Source organism: Culicoides brevitarsis, chromosome 1 (genome assembly GCF_036172545.1).
Source record: "Culicoides brevitarsis isolate CSIRO-B50_1 chromosome 1, AGI_CSIRO_Cbre_v1, whole genome shotgun sequence".
Taxonomy (NCBI): domain Eukaryota; kingdom Metazoa; phylum Arthropoda; class Insecta; order Diptera; family Ceratopogonidae; genus Culicoides; species Culicoides brevitarsis.
Window position 1 is genome coordinate 36,176,165 of NC_087085.1, and position 18,749 is coordinate 36,194,913.

At 26.2% G+C, this 18,749-nt stretch overlaps 3 protein-coding genes across 4 annotated transcripts in view; 2 read left to right on the forward strand and 1 right to left on the reverse strand.

The window, feature by feature from the left end:
• Positions 1-750: 750 nt before the first annotated feature.
• LOC134838528 (leucine-rich PPR motif-containing protein, mitochondrial) lies at positions 751-5,141 on the forward strand. Its single transcript, XM_063854074.1, has 2 exons — positions 751-2,790; positions 3,852-5,141. The coding sequence occupies exons 1-2, from the start codon at positions 836-838 to the stop codon at positions 5,011-5,013; spliced, it is 3,117 nt and encodes a 1,038-aa protein (XP_063710144.1). The 5' UTR covers positions 751-835; the 3' UTR covers positions 5,014-5,141.
• An 891-nt stretch (positions 5,142-6,032) lies between these two features.
• The window catches only part of LOC134826922 (probable cyclin-dependent serine/threonine-protein kinase DDB_G0292550), a 49,899-nt gene continuing 37,182 nt past the window's right edge, over positions 6,033-18,749 (forward strand). The window contains exon 1 of one of the 2 annotated variants that reach the window (XM_063839430.1): positions 6,033-6,148. The gene's annotated coding sequence lies outside the window, so the exon portion shown is untranslated. Of the gene's footprint in view, positions 6,149-17,158; positions 17,592-18,749 lie in introns of those variants that run through there. The other variant, XM_063839429.1, reaches the window with a different exon arrangement.
• On the reverse strand, positions 8,940-9,407 carry LOC134837747 (uncharacterized). The gene is made up of 2 exons (XM_063853134.1): positions 9,330-9,407; positions 8,940-9,254 (listed from the first exon to the last, which is right to left on the reverse strand). Exons 1-2 carry the CDS (start codon positions 9,354-9,356, stop codon positions 8,940-8,942), a joined length of 342 nt encoding a protein of 113 aa, XP_063709204.1. The 5' UTR covers positions 9,357-9,407.

An 18,749-nucleotide genomic window follows, 5' to 3' on the forward strand; every position in this document is an offset into this window, starting at 1 on the left:
CAAGGCAAAAAACTGTGTCAAAAACTATGTCAAAAACTGTGTCAAAGCAATTTTTGTCAAATCTTGCTCCAAATGGATAAAATTTGTCAGAGGGTCAAAAACATTTTTAATTGAAACTGTCAAAGTTTTGTTTTGAAAACTAAATCCTGTGTCAAAAACTATGTCAAAAACTTTGTCAAATCTTGCTCCAAATGGCTAAAAATTTGTCAAAGGGCTCTAATTGATCATTTTTAATCATTTTATAACTCAAAACTGCCAAAAAATTGAAACTGAAAAAAATTTTTTTCTTTGACATAGTTTTGTTTTAAAAACTAAATCAAGAGAAAAAAAATGTCAAAAACTGTGTCAAAAACTGTGTCAAAGCCATTTTTGTCAAATCTTGCTCCAAATGGATAAAAATTTGTCAGAGGGCTCTAATTTATCATTTTTAATCATTTTATAACTCAAAACTGCCAAAAAATTGAAACTGAAAAAAAATTTTTTCTTTGACATAGTTTTGTTTTGAAAACTAAATCAAGAGCAAAACTAAATCAAAAACTGTGTCAAAAACTGTGTCAAAGCCATTTTTGTCAAATCTTGCTCCAAATGGATAAAAATTTGTCAAAGGGCTCTAATTTATCATTTTTAATCATTTTATAACTCAAAACTGCCAAAAAATAGAAACTGAAAAAAAATTTTGTCAATACCTCGTTTAACATTGAACAACTGGTACTTGACCCTATTTCAACTCGACTCGATCTCGAACAAAAGTAAACAATGTGGTGCGGTGTTTGAATAAAAAAATTAAAAAATATTCACTTTTCGCCATCAAAAGCTCGCAAATCAACCAAATCCAATGGCTTTTCGTATTTTGAGACAAAGTTTCGCAATCGAAAGACGTTGTCATGCCATTTTTCGCGTAATTTCTCGTACAAATGCGACTTCTTCACTATTACTTCATCGCCCAGCAACTCAATTATTTGCCGAAAAATTTTCCAAAGTCACAAATTTTACGAGATTTTATAAAAAACCGACTGACGTCAACGATGCCTCGCCCGAAGCCGTGTACGAAGTCATCAGTGAGCAACTCAAATCCTGTTTGTTGTCGAAAACTCGTTCCTCGCTACCAGCAGTGCGAAAATTCCTCAAACTATGCATCGACAAAGGCGGTCCAACGCAAGACGAGACTTTATTATTGCTCAACAGCATCACGAATTGCCTGCCAAATGTCCCGTCGACGCACAAAATGAAATTAATCGAGCAGTTGTGGTCTCATCTTCCGCAAAACTTGAAACGAATCGAGCCGGTTTTCGTTTCTTACCTTCAGGCGTGTCGTTCGTGCTCGGTATTGCTCGATTACAACGCTTTACTGATCGAATTGATGATAAAACCGAGTCCCTTGATACTCCAAACGATCCTGAGTTGCGTCGCGGAGCACGGAAATGTCGAGGAAGCCAAAAAAATCGTCGAAGAAATGAATGTACGAAATTATCCGGTGACTGAAACGGAATATGCGATGCTAATTCACGCGAATGGCGTCACGAAAGACCTGAAGGAAGTCGATGCGTTGGTTGAAGTGATGGCAAGTCGTAAAATTGAGATGACTTCGGTAGCGAAAGCGGAGTTGGTGAGAGCTTATTTGCGGAATGACAAGCCAGACGAGGCTTTAAAGGTATTTTCTGCCTCTGGAAGTGCCATGAAGGAGCCTCAATTGCTTCAAGTGCTTCAAACTGTCTTGAATCATCATCCCACGAAGGAATTTGTGACTGCTGTGTTGAAATTTTTCCCTTCCGACGTGCTCGAGGACAAGGAAATTTATGCGCCGTTCCAAAATATTTGCATCAAACTCATTTTCCGACGAAAATACGACGAGCTAAATACCTTTATTGAATGTCTCCCAGCGCCGATGTTCACCGCAACTGACGATTTGGACTCTTATGCGGCTTTTGCGTTGGAGGAATTGCTCAAAAATAACGCCCCGATGAGTGATATCATGAAATTTGTCCATTTATTGCGAAACGAGAAGCGAAATGAGTTCGCATTGCGAGTCGTAACGGGAATTGCGATGAAACTTGTGTCTCCCATGGCAAGCGAATTCTTGGAAAAAATGAGCAAAGAAGAAAAACTTCGCACCCATTACTTTTGGCCACTCCTAAACTACCGAAATCTCTTCGACGGCGAAGCTGGAATCATCCAAACCTTAGTTTTGATGAAAAATTTCAACGTCGAAGTCGATCAAGATACTTTGAAATTGTTCGTTTTGCCAAAATTGAGACTCACCCTTAACGAAATCGAAAAAGGAGCGAAGGAACTCGATGCAGCAGGTGTTAAAATGTCCGTTCTCATGACGCCGTTGACGTTGCATTTGATGATTAAAAGCAGATTTGACGATGTTGTGCGAGTTAATGCGCTTTATCCAGCGAAACTCGATACGAAAAGTTTAATTAGTGGGCTTTCGAGAACTTTTGCCGTGGCTTTGGATGAAAATACCAAAATTCCTTTAATTGCGAAGGTCATTAGAACGTTCGTTGAAAAAAGGATGGAGAAAGATCACGATGTTGCGGGACATTTGTTGTGTGCGATCGTGTCTCATAGGATGTCAAAGGCAGAGAAACGAGCGATTATTCAGTTGTTGGGAGAATTGAGCTTGCATGGCATCAAAGTGTCGCGAAATGCGGCGGAAACGTTGCCACAATATTTCGAAAGTGAGCTGGATGAGGAGGAAAAGAAACTTTATTTCGGAAATATCGTGGATAAGACACTTTCGTTGCCAGCTGATGAAAATGTGGATCATTCTATTAAGCATCCGAGGTGAGAAAATTTATTAATTTTTTTTTAATTTAAAGTTTTCAAGATTTAAAAGTTTTATTTTAATTATATTTTATTAAAAAATTTTAAATTTTAATTTAATTTAAATTAATTTTAAATTTAGAAATAATTTTTTGTTAATTTAAAAATATTTTATTAATTTTAATGTAGATTTTATTTAATTAAATGAATTTAATTAAATTTGAAATTTAATTAATAATTAAAATTTTATTTCAAAATTTACTATTTAATTACTTAGAAAATTCATGTAAATATGTATGTTTTTTTTTTCCAAATTTTTTTTGAACTTTTTGTCCCATGCCCCATTTTAAAAGCCGAAAATCCAATGGGGCAAAATAAAAAAAATTTATTTATTTTTTTTCAATTTTTTTACTCTTTTGTTCATTTTTTAAAATTAAATTTATAAAAATATTTAAGTTTTTTTTTAATAATTAAAAAAATTAATTTAAAGACAAATATTTAGTTAATTAAATAAATAAAAAAATTTATAAATCAAATTTTAATTTACCTAATTTGAAATTTATTTATGATGTTTTTTGTTTTTTAATTTTTTTTCTAAAATCAAACTTTATTTTATTCATTATAAATTATTTTAATATTAAATATTTAAAATTAAATAAATTATTTATTTAATGCGATTAATTTTTTAATATTAATTTTTAAAAAAATATTAAAAATAAAAAAAGTCATTTAATTATTTTTTTTAAATATTTATAAATTAAACTTTTTTATTAATTTTTTATTTTATTTTAGCAAAAATTAAAATTTAAAAAATAAAATTTAAATTAAATTTTAATTTCATTTGAACTTATTTATGATTTTTTTTTGTTTTTATTTTTTTTCTAAAATCTAACTTTATTTTATTTAAAATTATTTTAATATTAAATATTTAAAATTTAAATAAATTATTTATTTCAAGCGATTATTATTTTTTTAAATATTATTTTTTAAAAAATTTTAAAAATAAATCATTCATTAATTTAATTAATTTTTTTTAAATAATTTAAAATTTTTTATTAATTTTTTTTTAAATTTTATTTTAGCAAAATGAATCTGGAAGAGCTCGAATGCCATTTAACTCAGCTGCAATCGAAAAATATGAACATCAGAGGCTGTCTTCGTCGTTTGCTCCAACTGAACATCCGTGCAAACCGCTTAGAACGCGCGATGGAACTAAAACTCCTTTGCGACAAAAACAAAATCGAAATGAGTCCCGGAATGCTCGCTGGTTGCTTCGACATGTACGTTCGTGTTGGTCGCTTAGAAGAAGCCGAAAATACTTTCTTCACGTTGCAAACAAATTACCCAACCTTCATTATCGATTCCCATAAAATTGTGGATTTCGCTCAGATGCTCGTGAAAGAAGGCAAATTCGACGAAGCAAAACGAATTTTAAAGAAATACGCTCCCTCCGTCAAAACCATGGAGCAAATTAGCAAAAATGTGTGGGCAGTGTTGAACACAATTGCAACAATTGCTCCAGAAATGCGAAATTTGGACCCTTCCGAGAATCAGACGAAGAAATTTTTCGAATTTTTGAAGAGCCATGGATACACGACGCACGCAAATGCCATTTATGGACCCGTAATTAACGAATATCTCAACAAAAAAGATCTAAAAGCGGCAGTTGCGGAATTTGTAAGTGTCGCAAATGAACATCGATTGACGCCGTTGCAACAACAACTCATGACGCTGCTGATTGACACAACAAATCGCGAAGAAATGGCCGAAAGTTTCTCTGTTACGCAAATGGAGGCGCAAGAATTACTGCAAAAAGTCATCGAAGCCTGTAACAAAGTTCGTGGCAATGGATCGACAAATTTAGTCTTCATCGTGGCCGTTATGGAAGCTGGAACGGAAAAACAACTGAGACGCGTGCTTTTGGACCCGAATATTCGTTTCAATCCGGAAATGCTACGGAAGCAATGTGATTACTTGAATGCCTTGGGCAAGCAAGACACTTTGATGAAATTGGCGAAATGTAGTCGAGGATTGCCGCACGTGCAAGAACAACTGATTTATAACATGATTTTGGATTCGTTAATTAAGCGAAATGACTACCAGCAAGCGATTAATTTATATGATGCGCTACTGAAGGAAGATGATGTTAAAGTCAATAATGAGTTTGTGAGAAATTTAGCGGATTTGTTTAGACGAAATAATCTAGACTTGCCGGCGAGTTTGGCGATACATGCAAAGCAATGAGGGGTTTTAATTTTTTTTTTAGTCATTTAGTTAGTAAAATAGACAAAAAATTAATTAAATTTGAAATTTAATAGAAAAAAATAAAAATATTTGTAAAATATTAAAAATGTTCGATTTTTTTAATCATGAAATATTATTTAGAAAAAAACAACAAAATATATTTAAAAAATTTATTTTTGCAAAATTTATTTTATATTATTTTTTTTTTGAGCATTTATTTGGAAAAATTTTTTTAAAAATTATTTTTGATTATTTTTATATTTTAACGAATGAATTTATTTTTCGTTAATGTTATTTTTTTTATACCTAATTTTAATTGATTTTTTTTTTATTTTAAATTTTTTTAATTAATTTATTTTTATCTTATGTTTTTTTTATTTTTCATATCTCAATTAACAATTTTGTCTCAATTTATTACAAAAAATCTTCTTCATTGCGTAACTTAAAGGAGAACATCAGTGACAAAGGTATTTATTGCATATTTTAAGGTTCCTAAAAGTTTAATTAATTTATTTAATTTAATTTAATTAAATTTTTATTAATTTATTTATTTATTAAAAAAAATAATAAATAATAATAAATAAAAATAATAAAATTAGAAAATTTACGAACTTTTTAATAATTTTTCAAAGTTGATTCTGACATCTCTTAAATTTTTAAAATTTAAAAAATATTTATTTTTAATGGATTTCTTCTCAATTAAAAGTCATTAATAATTAAATTTTTTAAAAATTTTATTAAATAATTCATTTTATTTTTATTAATGTATAATATTTTAATGCCATTTTTTAATAGTTTTAATATTTTCAGACATTTTTAAAATATTTAATTGAGCTTTCCAACTGAGGATAAATATAATTTCATTCAAGCAAACGAAACGCCACTCAAAACAAATTCATTTAAAGTTTTTGTTTACAAAACATTCTTACTTCTACACAAAGACACAAAATTACGCATAAATATTATTTTTGCTTCGTAAGTGTTCAAAACTTTTAAATAAAGTGTTTTAAAATAATAATTAACAAAAATAAGTTTTCAACCATTGACTTAAGAAACTTTTCTCGGCAAACCACTTGAGAACGTCAAAAAACTTCTGGAAAATTACTTATTCACTTCAGAAAGAAAAAAAAAACAGGTGAGTTAGTGTCTGAATCATTTTGTATAAAAATAGGTCATGAACAAATAATTTGATACGAAAACTTGCAACTTGTTTATTTTTTTATTAGAATTTAATTCATTCGAGACTGACAGCAATCAAGATTTGCAAGAAAAGTTTTATTTTTGTTTTTTTTCTTCTTCTTGCGGAATAAACGTGGTATTTAAGAAAATCCTCTCATTAAATATACACACAAAGAATTGAGGGAATGTACACGTAAGTCAATAAAAGTTGTGCGAATCATGATTAATATTATCTGTTTTTGTTTGAATTACACACAACAACACACTCTCGCGCGCGCGAGTATTTATAAATAAATAACACATAAAAACTTTCGCTTTGAATGTATTTGATACCAATACAAAGAAGCGACTCACTGACAATTTTTGGAGTAAACAAAAACAAATTCTGAACTTTTGCAATGAGTTTTTCGTAAAATGACATTTTTTTGTGTTTATCAATTTTATTTTGCCACGTGGTGCAATTTTATTTCCGTTATTTAATTTTTTTTTAATTTTCATCTTCGAAAGATTTTCCCATGTTCGAAAATTGAATGTCGCCGTTTTTATTGAAAGAGCTCGATAAGCTGGGTCATCTTTGGCGCATACAAAAGTATAGCGATTTGCATAAAAAAGCAATTTGAATCCATTCATCGTCATATGGCAACAAGAACTTTTACACGTCATTCTTTTGTAATAAATCTACAAGGATGACACAATATTTTGTTTGAAAGCGATATTTCATCCAATAATCTCATTTTTTTTTGTTAGATGATTTTTTGTGGCTTTTTGCAAAATTTAATAAAAATAAAGATTCGGTCGTTAAATTAAAGTTAAATTTAAAATGCAGAAATTTTGCAGCTAATGAACTTTCCTTTTTTTATAACTTTTTGTTTTGATCATTTCTAAAATGTCGTAAAATTTCGAGACTCGTATTAAAAGTCAATAAAAAGTTTGGTTTTGAGTCATAAAAATTTTCAGTTGCGGATGTATTGAGGTTTTTATTTAATTTTTATAATATTTTATTATTTACTTTATTTATTTATAAAATTCAATAATAAATAATTTAAATAATTTTAAATATTATCAAATTTAATAATAAAATTAATTTATTTAAATAATTTACAAAAATTTAATAATTTTTATAAAATTTAATTTAAAATACAAAAAATACAATTTTTAAATTTTTTCACAAATTTTTACTAATATTTTAAATTTAAATTTAATTAAAATTAATAAATTATTTTAATTAATTATTTAAAAATTAATTAATTAATTTTAATTTTAATTAATTTTTAATTTATAATATAAAAAAAATTTTTAAATTTTATGAATTTTTGTTTAATTAATTTTAGTTTAAAAAAAAAATTAAAAAGTAAAAGAATATTTCTATTAAAAAACTTTTTATAAAATGTTAAACGAACACTTTTAAAAATAAAAAATTGGTCATTTTCTGTATAAAAAACTTTTTGAAAAAAAATTCTGTACCTTTTAAATAAAAAATCTTACTGAATTTAATTAAAATTAAAAATTAATTTGATTAAAATGTTTGAATTAGCAAAAAGCGATCTCCAAATTTTTAACTGCAATTTTTTAAATTGACATAAATGTCAAAATTAATTTATTTTAATTTAAATTTACATAATTTATATAAGTTTTAAAGTAAATTATAATTAATTTTGACATTTAACGTTAGAATGAAGTCATTTAAATTTAATTAAGTCACAAATTTAGAAAATCTTGATAAAAATAATCTTCCGTCACTGCAGTATGTCCTTGTCAAGATTTTTGTCATCACAACTTTTTAGCACGTTCTTTTTCTTCTCGTCCTCTTCATTAAAGAAAAGATTAAAAAATACTGATTGAGCAAATAAATTAACCGTCAGCTGATCTGATCTGATTTTTATCGTTTTTACTGCTACATTTTCGATGATCACTGCGATTTATTTTAATTTTTTGACCAAATAAAATAAATAAATTAGGTAACCGGATCTTCTTCTACTTATCAAATTTCTTCTTCACATTTTTTTTTCGCAACTTTTTGTTTACCAACAAAAAATGGGAACAAATATTATACCGGTATTTTTAGATAATAATAATAAACAACTATTTTTTCACGCATTCTTCGCCAGCCAAAAGTACATTCCGCAAAGTTCATCATCTAATTTTGATGACGCAATTTAGAATCTATTCGGAAAAAAATTTATGTTAATAAACCCAAACAAAATTTTGTGATTCTTGGTTCTTCTTTTTTTTTTGAGGTTCGCAGCAACCGGTCGTCATCAATTGTATTTTTAGACGTTTATTTAATAGATTTTTTTCCTCAATGGCGCTTTGAATAAATAATTATATGCAAATCCCATATTTTTTTGAATAGGTTGAGACACTTTTAACTAAAATTGGAAAAGTTAGTCAAAAAATATTTTTTTAATGACACAATTCTCGTTTTTTATATCCTGGTAGATTTTTTGAAAAAAAAAAATATTTGTCGCCGTAGAATTTATCGAGTTGCTTGACTTGTCTTACCATAGAATTTTATTTTTTTTTATTTTGGGGCGTTTTCAAGGTTTTCAGGAATTATTTTTTGGTATTAAAGGTTCTTCTAATAAAATTTGATTTTTTTTTAATTCTTCCGGAATTTTTTTAAATTATTTTTTTTACTTCCGAATTAAGGAAAATAATTAAAAAAAAAATTAAGTTTTTTATATTTTTTTTTTATTTTTTCTTAATTTTTATTATATGGCGAATACTATTAAATTACGTCCTTAAGCTTAGGTGCAAGTGCAGTGAGCACAGCATTTTGGTGTGTATTCAGGTTTTTCGAATTCGAAGGTGTTGGCGCTCAAGCTTGAGGCACTTGCTTGTCCGGGTCCCGAGCTGATTGAGGCCGAAGCATAGTTGTTGCCATCGTCGCTTGAGACGGAGGCTGAGAAGCCATCGTCATCACCGCCATCTGGGATCTCGTTATCTCCGAAAAGATCTCCGGCACCGCCCTCTGGTGGTGTGTAATCGTAGGCGCGCTTGACACGCTCAACTGGGTTGGCGCTTACACAAACGAGGACAAGGGCTCCCAAAATGAGGAACAACTAAAATTTTTTTAAAGGAAAAAAAAATCACGTTAATTTTTTTTTAACTTTTTTTTTTTTTTGAAAATTCCTTACAAGTGAGATATTGCTTGAGAATTTCATTTTTAATAATTTTTTTTTGTTTCACGTCTTAACGTTCAAACTGTTTCAATGTGACTGACAAGATGTTTGTTGGTAAACACACCATTTTATACTATCAAAAATTTTGTGCAAAAGAATACAGAAAAGATAAAGTTGGAGTGTAGAAAAAATAAATATCAAATACAAAGAATTAATAACGAAAAAAAAAGTTATGATAATTTATGATCCATTTATGTCCACTTAAAGAATTAGTCGCTCTCCGTGTCTAAAACTAAAATAATGACGCCATCTAATATCTCGCACGTACGCACCCGTAGCAAAAAAAAAATTTGAATAAATCGAGGAATGAAAATCAAGTTTGCTAAATTCTAAAATGTTTCGCGCGCGTACGTCAAAATTCCAAAAAACTTGAAATTTTTGTCGCACGGAGGAGATTTAAATAAAGAAAACATTGTAACTTTTTGTATGAATACAAATTGTTTATTTTGATTCGTTTAAAGATCTTCCGCTAAAGATGATTTCAAGGATCCAGCAAGGCAGGTCTACTCTGTTCTATTCTTGCAAATATATCATATCATAAATTAATATTTTTTTTAAATTAAAAGAAGGCGTACCAAAAATTTACGTGATTTTCGGATTATTTAATTTAAATAAATAATGTGGATGAAAAATTGTGACGGAAAGTGGATTTAAATACAGGTTTTCACAAAAATGGAAAAATACTGTAAATTTTTAATTTCAATAAAGATTTTAAGAATTAAAGTATTTTATTAATTAAAAATGATGTAATATGAAAAATGTGTTTAATATAACATACCAAACTATTAAAATTATTAATAAAAAATTTTTAATGAAAGTTAAAAAAAATAAAATAAAATAAAAATAAATTTTTATTTAAAAATAAAAAAATATTCAGGATAAAAAAGGAGTTTTGAATAAGTTTAAAAAAATATTTAACAACAAATTAATAAAATCGATGAAGAAATTTTTAAGAAAATTTAATAATTTTTTCGTGAATAATTAAAAAATATACATAAGTTGACGTATATTTGGTCAAAAATTATGAAAAATTGAAAGGAAAAAATGAAAAAAAAAATTAATAATAAAAATAATTTTGTATGAAAATTAATTTAAAAACCTTAATTAATTATAATTTTATTAATATTAATTTATTGATTTATTTATTATGAAAATTTTATGATTTATTTATTTATTCCATTTTAAATAATTAATATGAAAAATAAAAAATAATTGGAAGTGTTAACATGAGTATGTGAAATGTTTGCCTATGTATAATTTAAATTTTTTTTTTTCTAAAAATTTTAAAAATATTTCAAAAAAAAAAATAAATATTTAAAACTTATTACAATAAAAAAAATCTTATAAATATAATTTTGAAACTAAAATTTTATTTAATAATATTTTTTAGTATTTATTTCTATAAATTATTATTTTTTTTATTTCTTTAAATTTTATTTAATTAAATTATAATTATTAATTATTTTTTAGTTAATTAAATTTTTACTTTGTTAAATATTCAATTTTTAATTAATTAATTATTATTAACTAATTAATTAATTTTAATCATATTTTTATAATAATAAAATAATTTTTTTTTAAATATTCAAGTTAATTTTTTTATCTTATTTCATGAAAATTATTTCACCTAAATTTTTTTAAAATTAAAAATAAAAATATTTCAAGGATTTGTTTTTCTTTTCAATTTTTGAAGAAAAATAACTTTGCAAAAAATAATTTATTTCAAGTCAAAAAAAAAAAAAAATAATAAAAAATTAAATAAAAACCATCTAAACAAAGAAAAAATTATTCGATAAACAAAAAAAAACATTAACGTGATAACCCAAACAAGAACGTAAAAACCACGCAATAAAAAGAATTTTATATTGATAAGATCATCCAACACCTTCCACAAACACACTCTAAAGCACATTAAACTTTAAAGGACTTTAGACTTTCTGAACTGACATCATTTTGTCCAAAAATCTAAAAATACACAAAAATCATTAAAAAAAAAGTTCTATTTTCGTTTCTCTTACGAAGAAAAAAAAAATAATAAATAAAAAATAGAAATTCTTTCTGTTGGCATAAAATACTCGTTTTTTTATCATTTCATTTTATTTTAAAGTTTAGCTAAAATTTACATAAAATTAACTAAACAACACACACACACGAACAAAATAGAGTTCTTCAACATTAATAAATTAATTATGATTTTTTTCGTTGTTGGTTGAAACCACGTTGATGAGACTCACATGCGTTCATATTTGTATTTATTAGACACGACACGATAATCGTTCTCATCAAAATTATCACGAGATGATTAAATAATAGAATTACTGTCACAAACACACTCAATAAATAAATATTATGTACCGCCGCTGCACCGTTGGCTCATCACATGGCAGTTGACAACACCGAAAACACACACACACGAGCGCACATTTCACACCGTCAATAAATAAAAATAGAATAGCGTAAAAAAATGAAATAAAGTGTTTGGCAATATATGAGAACGAAAATGTATGTAGTTAAGTGATGTAAACATTCTTTTTATTTTTTTTTTCGGTATATCTTAAATATTCGAAGATGCGAGTGTATTTTGATACGTTTTTCGTGTGTGAACGATCGCTTATGTAAAAGAGACCGATTTTCTCCTCTCGATTTATTTTTGTTGTTTTTTTTTTATCATTTCGGAATATTTGTACATAAGTCACATGTTTTGAATGCCACGACTACGCGAGAGTTTGGTGGTGTGTGTATGGCGATTTTTGGTTGCCATGGCAATGCTTATGTACAAAAAAATCAGTCTTAGCAGGAGAGCTTTTGAAAAACTCTCGCAATTTGCAGGAACAGAGAGAAAGAAGATTTGCCGGAGTAAGCACATGTTTTTTTTTGTGATAGATACCGTTTTCTTTTGACATATATTTCACGTCGTTGTCATCCACGTTTTGTTCCAATTAATTTTTTTTTGTTGTAAAACTCTCTTTCTCTTTTAAAAAGTGAGGTGAGCTCTCTTTGTTTATTTATTTACCATTGAAATTAATATTTATTGCATTTTTAATTTATTTCGGAAAATGCGGTTAGGGTTTAATGATGATGTCTGTATGTTATTTTTTAATGGAAATTTAAATAATTATTCGGAAAATTTGTGGGAAATCGTTAGAATTGTTTGTTCAAATTTGATAAAAAAATTATTTTCAATTTTTAAAAAATTTTATGAAAGAAAAATTCGGAAAATTTGTGAAAAATTCGGAAAAATTTTTAAAAAAATTTTAAAATATTTTCGAAAAAAAAACAATTTTAAAATTTTATTCCGGAAAATTCGTAAAATAAATATTTTTTTAACAATTTTATTCAATTAAAAAAAAAAAATAAAATTTTTGGAAATTCCGGAAAAATCATTGCAAAAATTCTTAAAAGAAAAATCAGGAAATTTTTTGAAAATATTAATAATTTTTTAATAACATATGTCCGAAACTTTTAAAAAATTAAAAATGAAACTTTTGTGAATCTCAAGGAAATTTGTTTTAAAATTTATTAAAATCATTTAAAATAAAAAAAAAATATAAAAAAATAAATAAAAAAAATAATATAAAAAAATGTATTGTTTGAAGTTTTCAACTTCTAAAACAAATTTATATTGAAAAAAAAGTAAAAAAATTAAAAAAAAAACTTTTAAAGCACTTTTTACACTTTTTAGTAGGAGAAATAATAAAATTTTATTTAGCTCGTCAAACTTTTTCAAGATTAAAAATTCAAAAAAATGAGGAAAATTTTGGGCAAATTTAAAATTTGGAAATTTATTTTTTTCAAATCTTTTTCAATCAACATTAATGAGCATTCGACCATTTTCTTTTGTTTTTGTTATTGTATTTTACAAGCTTTAATTGAAAATTGTTGCCTAAAATTTATTTTTTCCGATTTTTTCGCCAAAAACGCGTTGGTTTTAAAATTTTGGGGCAAATACAATATAAAAATAAAATAAAAATAAATTTGGTAATAATTTAAATTAAAGTAATTATTTTAAAGAAATTTTTTAATAATTTTTTCAATAATAAAAATATGAAAAGTCGGAAAAATTTTTAAAATTCAAAATTGGAATATTTTTTATTTATTTTTTGTAAAAAAATAAGAAAAAAAATTAATAAATAATTTTAGACAGGAAATAAAAAAATTATTTAAGACTAAAGAAAATTCGTTAAAAAAAATGAAAATAAAATTTCGAATATTTCAAATTTTGACTTAAAAATAATTTTAAAAAAATTTGAAAAAATTCACGAAAATTTTTAAATTTTTTTGAAAATGCGCTTAAGTTTTTAATTTAACGAATACTTTTCAAATGCTATCCTATTTTTTTTATAATTTCAGAAATTGTTATTGTCTCACTTGCAGCAACAGAATTCAAGTTCACTATTTCATAATAGTATCTTTGTTAGTATTTCATAACATTGCAAAACAACAAATATAAAAACTGCACTCATTCAAACAATTTCTCTCAGTATTATTTTTAATCGTCGCCGGCTCAGGTCCAAAAAATGACAGAAACCTCGAGATCAACTCACAATTGTGGCTTACTTCGTTTCAGCGGAGAAAATTTAAAACTTCGAACTCCAGAAGAAATTTTCTATTCCTGCAGTTGCTGCGCTCATTCCTTAAATGAATCACATTTGGCTTGCAACTGGATGTGTGGCTGTGCAAGTCCCGTCGAAGGCTACACTTCCGACGCAACTTCGTGTTATCCGTATTACTACAAGGAATGCGCGATTGCCTTACATAACGCCATTGGACTTCGACGGTTCTCGCGAATTCGGGAACTTATTGACGTCGAAGGAGCCGATCCGGATCAACGTTGCTTCGTTCACGGAAATGCCATCATTGCTTTGGTCAAACACGAGTACACATTGGATGAGGGATTTTATGAGACTTTTAATTTTTTGGTTTATGAGAAAAAAGTCGATGTTCGCCACGAAGAAAATCGGGGACGAAATCCGTTGTTCATTATTTTGACACATTACCGATTTTTCGATGTACGAGAAAAATTTAAGGAAATTTTGATGCCTTTGACTTTTGATAAAGAACCTGATGGAAAATACAAATTTGAGGATATTTTCAAAGTTTGTCTCTTGGAAACGATTTTAAGCAAAGGAGGAGATCAAAAAACGATTGAAAATTATTACAAAGATGAAAATAAATATTTTCCATGGATTGAACGAATTTGGGAAATGGACAAGAAATTTCATGTCTTGACAGCTTTTTTACATGAAAAAATTCAAAAAATCAGTGAGTTCGAATTTGAGTACATGAAGTTCCTGGAAGTGCAAAAAAAATTGTTTAAAGCCCTAACTGAGCTTTTTCATACATTGAAAAAACGTCAAAAAAGGATTTTTTATCAAATTTTCTTCAGATTAGTGGAAATTGGGTTGCCTACGTTAAAAGACAGACATGACGACGCAAAATATCATTTCAACGGGGATCGATTTGACGAACCAAACACTTTCAAAAGTCACATGAAAAGACTTTTACTGGATCTTCCGTTGACCAGCAGCTTTTTTAATCACTTAAACGGACTTTATTTCGTGAATCCCCATTTTGAGTTGGATTCCGTCGCTGTAGACCTCTTCCACGAATTCACAAATTTCAAAGATTTTCGCACGAGGATCCCGAATACCGAACAAAAGCTCTTGGATTTCATGTTTCCCTTCATCACTCCAGCGGGCTTTCAGAAAATCTTCGATTACAGAACCCGAGAACATTATGACAGTTACGCTCGTTACTCCGTGCTTGATTGCTTCGAAAATTACGCCGAGCGATTTTTTCCCTTTGAATTGTACAAAAATTCGGCAAAACTGCGATGTTCCTACAAAGTTCAGCCGTTCACGCTGAAACGAATTGCTCGAGATGTCATTCGTGAAACGGTGTTCCGGCATGACTGCGATCCGAATAGCTTTGTACGGAATATTTCGAGTTCGTTCAAGTGTTTACCGAAAATGCTGCGATGGTATTTGAGATTTGTGATGCCCAGTTATAAAATTTAATGATGCGTAATAAAGTTTTTTTTTTGTCGTTAGTTTTGTTATGTAGAAAGAAATCTGGTTTTTTATTTTTTATTTCTTTATTAAAATTTTGTAGTTAAATTGACCTAATTTAGTGAGAATTTTGATCAGTTTGACATTTTATCAACAAATCATCGTTGAGAGTTTCAGGTTTAGATTTGTTTGCTTTTTATTTAGATTTGATTTGTGTCTTGATTTGAAACTTTTTAAGATATTTTCGAAGAATTTCGAAGAAAAAAATATTTTCGAAGAATTTAAAAAAAAGATACTTTTCGAAAATAAAAATTTAATATTTTTCGAAATTTTTTAAAATTTTCTATAAACTTTGAAAAATATATTTTATCAACTTTTTGTGAAATGTTTTCAATTCAAATAATTTAATAAAATTTTTATATTGAAGGAATTTTCGAAAAACATTTTTTATAATTTCGAAAATAATTTTCAAATTTTCGAAAAATATATTAACTTCGAATTTCAAATTTTCGAATTGAAAAAAATTATTTTTTTGGGTTTTTATTCGGTTTTTATTTAAAAAATATATTTTTAAATGAAGAACATTTCCAAAAATTTCAAAAACATTGAAAAAACAAAATAAAAATGGAAAAATTTTCTATAAAATTCTCAAATTTTTGATTAAAATTTTTAAACTTTATATTTAAAATAATTCTATTTAAAATAATTTATCTAAAAAAATCTTTTTAAAATTCTCCAATTTTTTTTTTAACTTTACTAAAAAATTAAAACTACATATTTAGATTTTCGAAATAATTTATAAAAAATTTAAAATCTCCAATAAATAATATTTTATTTAATTAAAAATATTTAAATTTAGGTCAATTTTAATCAAAAAATTAAAAAAAATTAAAATTAATAATAAAATTAAATTAAAATTAAAATAAATATTTAAAATTAAATAAATATTTTATTAATATTTAAATTAATTTTATATATTTTTTAATTTTTTTTTAATATTTAATTTAATAGTTTAAAATTAAAATCTTTAAATTAAAAAAAAATAAAAACAAAATTAGGTTTTTTTTTCATTTTTAAAATTAAAAAGAAAACCAAACATTTCATGAAAATAAAAAAAAATATTATTTTCTACTTTTTTATTTTTCTTCAAAATATTCCACATTTTAACATTATTAATGTATATTTCATGATTATTTCACATTGTGCAAGCGAATCAAGCTCGTTCTGTTCTAGCAAACATTTTTTTTCATCGTCACCGTAAATAAACAAACACACACGATTACAATTATTATCGTCGTCGTTTCGCTGTCGTTGTCGGTCGTCAGAGAGACATGTGATATTCATACGCTCACTAACACACATAACGCGTAATAACATCATGAATTTAACATGTGTTGAAATGTTTATCACATTTTCACATGACAATACTCGGTTTATTTTTTTTTTTTAGAAACTAAACGATGCCGCCGCACACACGATGATAATGGCATGCAAGTGTCTGTGTAAATTTCGAACCGAGAGAGAGCGCAAGAGAGGCGAGCGAATGTTATCAATGAAAGTCATTCGGAACAAGAGACGAATTTTCAATGAACGCACATTTTGTATTGTAGAACTCTCGAAAGAGAAATAGCTATGCAAAAATAATGTTACGGCATATAGTTTATGTACTTCGGTACGTCGCCGCTCAATTTATATTAAATGTGAGCCAAGCAGAGTAACAACATTGAATTGAATTATTGAATCAAAATTTTTCACATTTACGTAGCAAACGTTGTATCGTTTACGTGTCTCTTTTTTTTCGATTCCATCGTCGTCCTCGTAATACCAAACGCAAATAACGCGAAAAAGCACATTTATTGTAATTCTTCGGTTTTTGCAGTGATTCACGCGTTTCGGCGACACCTAAATTCAAAAATTTAATAAAACAATCATCATCGAGTCTTATGAAGTTAGTCTTACTGTACATCACACACAAACAAAAAATAACAATTTTTTTGCGTGTCATTCGTATCATGACACGTTTACCGTATAAATACTGAAAAAAAAGTTAAAGTCAGTCATCATCGCATATGTAAAGACACAAAAAAAAGTTTAACAATAAAAACAAAGAGAAAATCTAGAACAAAAAAAATTTAAGTGAAATTAAAGTGATTTGCGACGCCATTTAATTCTGTAAATTTAATCAGAGAAATACAAACAAACAAAAATTGTAAGTAATTTGTAATGAATTTATGTTTGTACATTGATAACTACTAAATTGTAATCAGATTATCGATCCTACTTGATAAATTTACGTCAATAAAAAAAAAGAGTGTCAGGTTTTTACGTAACGAACACAAAAAAGTACTTATGATGACCATTAAAGTGCACCTGGGATTAGTACTTTTTAACTTTTTACGTTTCTTCTTTTATTTTTGTTTTATACAATGAAACTTCAAGAAGTTCCTTATAAGTCAAGTATTAATGTTTGTGATTTCCGTCACATATAAAATGTTGAATTTAATTTTTTTGGGGAATAATTGTCCTAAAAAATTTTTAATTTGTGATATTTGTTGTTTGATTTAATATTTTAAACTAAATTGTAAATATTTTAATTTTAGTCTTTTTTTATTTAATAAAATTTAAAAAAAAAATCATAATAAAATTAATTAATTATTAAATTTCATCAAAAAAAAAAAAAATAAAATAAATAAATGAATAATAATAAAATAAAAATAATAAATTAAAAAAAATAATTAATATTTAAATATTAAATTAATATTTATTATTTATTTTTATTTAATTTATTATTTTTTTAATTTAATAATTTTTTTTTTATTATTTATTTTTTATTTATTTTAATTTTTTATAAGGCTGAATTTTTTAAATTTTATTTAAAAATTTTATGTAAAAATTTTAAAATTAATTTTTAATATTTTTTTTTTAATTTTATTAAAATTTGAAAAAATTATTTATTTTTTTAATTCATTATTATTATTTTTTCAAAATAATTTTTTATTTAAGTTTTATCTAAATTTTAGTTTAAAATTACAACAACAACAACACCAACTAACAAAAAAAGAACAAATTAAACTATTAGTTCAATGATTGAGTTGTGTACAAAATTTATATTTATTTATTTATTTATACGCGTGCTTGTACACAACTTTTTCTGTTGTACTTTTTAGCGTGGCGATGATGATGATGATGTTGTTGATGAGTTAGTTCATATACACACAGAGACAATACATTCAAATGTATAAATAAAACAGCAAAATTTCCTTAAACAATCACGAGAATGGCTACTCTCTACCTACACACTTCTCTTTTTTTTCTGTGTCGGTCGGTAGTGACTCAAAAAAAAAAAAAAATACAGAACGTACTTGTT